This window comes from Hippoglossus stenolepis, chromosome 3 (genome assembly GCF_022539355.2).
Source record: "Hippoglossus stenolepis isolate QCI-W04-F060 chromosome 3, HSTE1.2, whole genome shotgun sequence".
In the NCBI taxonomy this organism is placed as follows: Eukaryota; Metazoa; Chordata; class Actinopteri; order Pleuronectiformes; family Pleuronectidae; genus Hippoglossus; species Hippoglossus stenolepis.
In genome coordinates, this window is record NC_061485.1 from 23,646,299 (window position 1) to 23,653,730 (window position 7,432).

The 7,432-nt window shown below is 44.4% G+C and overlaps 1 protein-coding gene across 1 annotated transcript; it reads right to left on the bottom strand.

Annotated features, from left to right (window-relative positions):
* Positions 1-2,884: 2,884 nt before the first annotated feature.
* Positions 2,885-6,299, bottom strand: LOC118103400 (potassium channel subfamily K member 15-like). The gene is made up of 2 exons (XM_035150308.1): positions 6,011-6,299; positions 2,885-4,087 (listed from the first exon to the last, which is right to left on the bottom strand). Exons 1-2 carry the CDS (start codon positions 6,291-6,293, stop codon positions 3,117-3,119), a joined length of 1,254 nt encoding a protein of 417 aa, XP_035006199.1. The 5' UTR covers positions 6,294-6,299; the 3' UTR covers positions 2,885-3,116.
* Positions 6,300-7,432: the final 1,133 nt, after the last annotated feature.

Below are 7,432 nucleotides of genomic sequence, written 5' to 3' on the forward strand. Positions count from 1 at the left end.
ACAAACAGAAATATACAACAATATAATCAATTATTCACCCACTCCCTCAGCCCTACAACAGCACGGCAGAGGGTAAGCCTGTTTGCATTTGCACTGATAATGAAATTCAAAGTTCGACGGTGAAAGGTTACTGATGTTATGTGATGAATTGTGTTCTGTGGATATTAACATCGTGAATTATACGTTTGTACATCTGCAGTCAGTTTGGCTCTCCGAGCTGAGCACGGTGTTACCTCAGCAGAGGTTACAGAGGAACCTTGGTGGAGATTCATCAGGAAATAAAACAACCATTAATCCCAAAATGAGTGGACTTCCCACAGGACTGCATTTCCATAAATGTGAGCTGATGTGAATATGAGTGAGCATGAGCCTGAGGTCGTGCACTCACCTGAGGTCGTGCACTCACCTGAAGTGTTATGCATTCAGCAAAAAGATCACCACCGCCACCTGCAGCTCTTTACCTGTAATAATATATGTTATATGCAAATACAGGCAATACTACATTACCTTTCGTAGGAACTTCATAGAAATCAGCTCAATGGATTCACTAACTGAGCCACACACCTTGAATGCTGGCACAGCTCTGAGCCACAGTCATGCATGAGGTGTGCTTCACTCTGCATGTCTAATTCATGTTGGGCCATCACCTGCCTGTTCTGCATTGTGGTACTTTATCTGCGTAGATGGTTTACAATCCTTTTAGGCTCGGAGTGCTGGAGCAGTGACAGTCACAGATACGAGGAGCCATCTGAAGGCATCACAAGAGAATAAAGTGAGGCACCATCTGCAATATTAATGGGGTAATTATGCAAATGATACAGCAGCAGCTTTCATCACTCAAAACAGTGATCTTATTGCCACGCAGACATGGAGCTCATTGTTGAGATGCTTCCTTTCTGCTGCTGCACAGATATCTTTCTAAATCAGAGCGGACAAAGCTGGAGGCTGATCCATGTCTGCACGCTCGGCTGAAAATCTGCTGCTCACTTATCAAATCCCCACAAACATTTATTCCCACAGAGGTAATCTGTGTCATAGTTCATGCTGACAGAGGAAAACTAATTTCTACTGTCATGTTTTAAAGCCACAAAACAACACTGATACGCAGGAGTGAGGCTCTCCGAGGACAAAGTGGGGTTTCATGTGCTGGGACTGGTTTAACACACACACAAACACACACAGGGGATGTGAACATATAAGCCATGCTTACGTTAGTGTTATCCTTGAAGTTCCAGAAATCAAAAGACAAATCTTAACTGTACAAATATTTAAGCAGATATAGCTGCAGGTGTTGCAGACCTCTAGAGAAGTCACCCTGTGTTTTACATAGACCAATGCTGCCCCCCAGTGCGAGAAATGGGAACAAGGAGAAATGATACGTATGTCTGCGAGTTACAAGAGGAATTCTGTTTATAATGTAATTTCATGCAAAACCTGAGTGATCCTCAAGCTGGCCTTCCACAGGGAGGTCAGAGTACAGGTCAACTATTATTATATTACTCAAATATTCACCAGGGGGGCAAAAAAATATGTAATTTCAAATGAAGAGATCTTTGGAAGCCGGCAGTGGTCAACTTTGTTCTGATTCAAAGAGCAACCGTGGAGCGGCACTCCAGGAGAGTCTGTGTCTTCAGGGGTGCTCAGCAGGGTGGACATTAACACTAACCTCCTGGACTCTCAGTATTTCGAGTACACCATCTCGTGTAAGATACAGATTGTCCCTGATTTAAATACTAGAATAAAATAGGCTAGGTTTTTTTTTCTAATTGAGTTGAAGAATTTAAAAACCCTCAACACGAGGAGACAGGAGAAGAAAAGATAAATGTGAGGCTGTATATAAAGAGGACTGGACAACCCATTAAAACAGATCCTGGAATCCAAACTATGAATCATATACTATTATTATAATCATTTTTTGGTATTTCTATAAAGTTAGTGTACTCACAAGATGCATCAAAAGAAGAAAGATCACAACCGCAGATTTTCTCAGTTTTAGTCTCTGGCATGTCAAGCTCCAGGATTACTGGATCCTACATTTCCCATGATTCAATCGAAAGCATCATTTTGTTTGGCCCTGCCTGTCTGATCACGTTTTTCCACCTCCACACCCTCAGTTGTAAAGCAGGTTGCTGGTTATGAAAATGTTGATCTCAAGCCTAAACTGAGATAACCCAGATGACATCATGAACAGGACCTGATGATGTCATCTGGGTTATTATTTTTCTATGATTAAGGTTTGTTTGTTTGTCACATATAATCCAACCTTTATGTACACATTTGGTGGACTACCCCTTTAATTTGGTGAATAAATGGCGTATTTCCAATACTAAACACACTGTAACTAAAAAGTGAGAGCACTTTTCCTTGTCTCAATGGTTTTTATTAAAAATCTAATTTGAATAACAGCAGCGTGTGAGTCGACCACTCATCTAAGAAGGTAATTAAACACTCATTTGGAGACATTTCTAATTTGCCACCGTTTCAGAGTCACTTCTCATCTTCCATTCTGTGTGTTGACACACTCATTCATCACAAAGGAACACGCTCTGGAAATCACATTTTTAACTAGATGCTGCCTTTACTGTACCGTACGTGTGCGTCTCCAGTTTTCCACTGCGCTAAGCAATGGGGATGGAAACGTTACCAAGGAAACCAGCCAGAGCGCCCAAGTGTAGGTTCTTATTAGAAGACGGCTATGATTACTGACTGGAAATAACTGAAGGTCACAGGTGACAACACAATGGGAAGTCAGACACCTGTCACCTAAAATATTCCTTATTTTCCAGTAGCTGATCACACTTTCTACAAAAAGAAAAACTTTTTACATGGCTTTTTATGAGGACAGTTATAATGAAAATATCACATTCAATTATATATCACATACTTAAAATGATTTTACACATTTTATTTCAGAAGTAATCTTTAATGTAAAAAAATATACATTATAGACTGTATATGTTTTTTCCGATATGTTACATATTATCTGATAGTAAATAATGCTACATTCATGATGACTGTGACAGGGCAAATTGTTCCACCAAGCAGAAAACCAGCGTGTTCAATCTGTTCTGCCAGGAGGAGAAAACATTCAAAAAGGCATCTAAGAGCTCACAGAGTCAGAACGACTTCCTCCTGGTGGGAAGATTGTTCCTGCCCAGGCAGAGCGCTACGCTACTCGGGGAGGCCTGTGCAGACAGGGTGCAGGAGCTGCACGAGGCCCGGTCCACCCGGTAGGAGATGGAGTCGTAGAAGACAGGGTTGCTGTGGCCCCGCTCCTGGTCGCAGTGAGATGGAGGGGGGCTATCGTGAATGTCACAGCAGACGCAGGAGAACAAGGCTCTGAGTCTGCTGGGTTCAGGGAGCTCTGAGTCCTGTCTCTGTTCAGATGTTACAAGTCCATGATCCTCTGCAGGAGAAGGGAGGAGGTTCGTACAGCTGGTGCCCCCCTCCATGGGCAGGCTCAGGTTGCAGCGGCTGCTGTGTCCGTCTCTCCTGTCCTTGTATCTCCCCTTAGCAGTTTCTCCCTCAGAGTCCGACACCTCCCTCTCCTCCTGTACGTCTTTGGGCTGTGGTCCGTGCTCCTCTCCCCCTGTGTCAGGCCTCACATCAGGCTCATCTGAGCTCACAGTGAGGAACCTCAGGACAACCAGGTTGAGAAAAGCTCCAATCACTGTCAGCCCAACCAAAATGTACATAAAGCTAAAAGCCACATAGGGGGGCCGCTTCTGCAGCGCATCTCTCTTCTGCAGGGCCACAAAATCCCCAAAGCCGATGGTGGTGAGCGTGATGAAGCAGTAGTAATAGGCATTGAAGAAGGTCCAGTCCTCAAAGTGGGAGAAGGCCACGGCTCCGATACACAGAGTGCTCATGCAAGACAGCAGACCCACCAGCACCATGTTCCCCATGGACACCTCCACCTTCCGCAGGCCCAGACCCTGCTTGGCTCTTCGCAGGAGGTAGCGGACAAACGTGTTGATCCTCTCGCCCAGACTCTGGAACATGACCAGCGTCAGGGGAATGCCCAAGACTGCGTAAAACATACAGAAGGCCTTGCCAGCATCAGTTTGAGGAGCAACGTGGCCGTAACCTACAAAGTCACAGTATATTGCAGGTCACAGTCAAGTACACTGGATATATTAATGGTTTAATCAAGGCTAAGATGCTCTCTATCTAGTGCAGGCCCACGCTGAAGCTCAAGCCTTTAAAGGGTCAAACACTAAATTATGAGTTATACAGTCAGCTGACTATATGATGGGTATTTTAACTTTTTATGTGGTTACATGTGCAAAAATCTATCATGTGATTCGTGCGAGTTAAATGTGAAACAGCTCATTGTGACAAAGTCTTTAAGAATAATCACAAAACTCTGCAGCTCTATAGAGCTATTTAATTCATCTTTAGAGAAAAAGGTTCCAGTTAAACCACAATATGCTCTCTGGCTAAAGATAACAACCAGCTGGTGAGGAGACGTCATACACGTACATTTTCCTCTGCTACCTACAGGTTAAATTACTCTGGTGCATCTTAAAAGGAAACCAATCTAACCTACAGACATGAAAAGGTATCTGTATTTATCATGTACATTACACTACTCAGCTGTAACATAATCACAGTACAGCCTCTTCATGTTACGAACTGTTGACACTTAATCTGGCTGAGCAAACCTCTGACGTGAGACAGTAGTGATTGAGGTCACCAAATTGTAGGAATACAGTGTGACCTCTACCAGCCCTCGTACGCTTGTTTCATCCACAATCCATTTCTACTGCATGGTTATGAGATTCGTCCTTGAGAGATACAACAAACCAAAGAAGAGTGCAGCAGATATCAATCACGCAGAGTCTGTACACACAGTCCTCAGACAAGATCTACTCAGATAAATAAGTGAGAACACCATGTGGGTGGACCACGGGTGTGGAGAGGGTTTAATAACTGACCATGAACTTCTGGAGGAAAAAGAGCGAAACATAAATATTTCCTTCAGCCTTCAATTTTACTTTCACTGGCGAAGTGGCCTGTCCTGATTCTGTCGTATCACTTATGCTCCTTATACATATTGTCAACAATAACTGACAGAAGGAGACTTTACATGAAAAAGGTGACTGCACACGCGTTCCATTGAATTTGTTTTAAACTGTTGTTGACAGTTCCAATTTAGTTGATTTCGGGGGGGAAATAAGCATTTCAGTTGCTGTTGTTTTGCATGTCCACAAATTGTAATCACAGGTATATTCTGCATTCTGCAAAACCTAAATATGAACATCTAAAGTGATAAAGGAATAAAACTCCTTAGTGTCAGACATTTGTCACTATGAAGTTGAAATAAAAGACTAGTTTCATCTTCTGTGGAGGACATGTAGGGACTGTGGTCAATTTGAATCTTTTGTTTTCACTAAACATCTGAGAAGTCACAGAAATGTTGAAGTCCTCCTGCAGCCCTGCACTGTAACACAACTCTCATGCTATACACAACAGTTAATCACAAAATAGTGCTTCATCTAGATTTAACATCATTCTGTCAAGTCAGAGAAAGTTGCAATGTGATATGAAGCAGTTCACACGTTTAATCAACTTGTTAATGAGGAAGTAGTGTTCTTCCTGTTTATACTGTTTAATAATCTCACTGGAGTCAATGTTTGTGTGAATCCAAACTGAGCACAGACTTTGTTCTCTGTGAAGAAGACAAACTTTTTACAGCCACTCTTCAAACCTTCGGGTGTTTTAATGTGTCACAATGAAAACAAATCAGTTTGGTGGACTGTCCCTTTAATGCAGGTGAGTTGTTTAACGTGCATAAGCTGCTGTTCAGCGGTAAATCATGTCAAACACGAACTTCCACACACACACACCTCTTCGTTGTGGCCCCTCTAACCAGGGGTCCAATGACTGGGCTCCGCGTTAAACGTGAAAGAGCGCCTCGGCACACGCGCACAGACACGCGGGAAGACATGCCGCCTGTCGTGTGTTTGACAAACACGCACGGAATATCGCGGTCTGTTGTTGTACTTGCCTATCGTGGTGATGACAGTGACGGCAAAGTAAAACGAGCCGGTGAACCTCCACTGCCTGCCGGCTCGGTGCGGCTCTGCCAGCAGCACCACCCTCTCCATCTGCCGGTAGTCGCGCTCGGTGAAGCCGTACTTTCTCTTCAGCTCGCCCAGCCTCTGCTCCAGGACCCTTCTCCTGTCACCCTCACTCTCAGACTCCAGCGCGTTGAAGACCGCGGCTCCCACCAGCAGGTAGCAAACGATGGAGAGGATGAGAGAGAGGGTCCTGATGTTGTGCGTCTTCATCCTCGGCTCCACAGTGCGCACGGAGCGGCGGCGCAGGGGGGGGTTGCTGCTGCTCAGACGCGCACAGGACACACGCAGGAGCATCCTTCAGTCATCTCAAGAGACCTGAGGTGTTGGGACCCGTGTAGCCTGCGATAGGATTACAGTACTAAATAGGTTGGCTGTTGAAACTGTAGCCTGTTCTATTAGAGTTTGATCAGACCTAGGGCCTCTCCACACGTTACCTGAGCTCAGCCGCTGGCAGCACCTTGACTTTCCACAGGATGTTTTGTAGTCCATGGCCTCAGCCAGTGCACCCTCACCTGTGATGTCTACAGACGACGATCCATCAAAGTCCACCTCCACACAAAAGGTGCTTATCTTCACTGTTGGACCGTCACTGTGCAGAATGATGTTTGTCTGAATCCGGGTTACACATTCATCTGCTGATGGTGGAACATTTCTCTGAGCTCATCTTCAGTCAGATACAAGATCCTTTTGTGACATCGCAAGTTGTATGGATGCCAAATATGGTCCAATACGCAACTTGCAACATTCAACTTCATCGCACTCTGAGAAGTGACTTTTCAATGATCTATGGAGAAGTCGGGTGTCTGAAGTGGTGGAGGACGTATTCAGATCCTTTAATTAGCTAAAAGTACTATGTCAGAAGTAAAAAGTCTACTTAAGAAAACATAAGCATTAGTAGTGGAGTTAAAGGCCCCATATTTTGTCACATTATGTTTGGATACCGCTATAGAAGACCAGCCACATATTTACAGTCGGTTACAACAGGATGTTTCTGAACGGTAAGTTACATCGTCCTCATGTTTGTTCAAGTTTTAACAGGACAGTCGACCAAAGTAGAAGTAATGTCCCGAGTTACAGTACGGAGTTTCACAACAGAGTTTCAGTACAGAGTAACGAGTAACGTCTCCGTTACTCCGTACTGAGCACAGCAACACGGCACATCAGAAGAAATAAAGCATAACCGCTGGTCTCGAACAGTAACGTTCTTAGGGGGAATGTGCACGGACACATTCGCTTCCTTGCATCCCTCCACGCTGCAGTGTTTCTTCAGTGTTGTTTGTTGTGGCTAGCCTGTGGTAGCTAACAAGCTGCTAGCTCAGCAACAAGTCTGCTTGGTGTCGCGTTCGGGT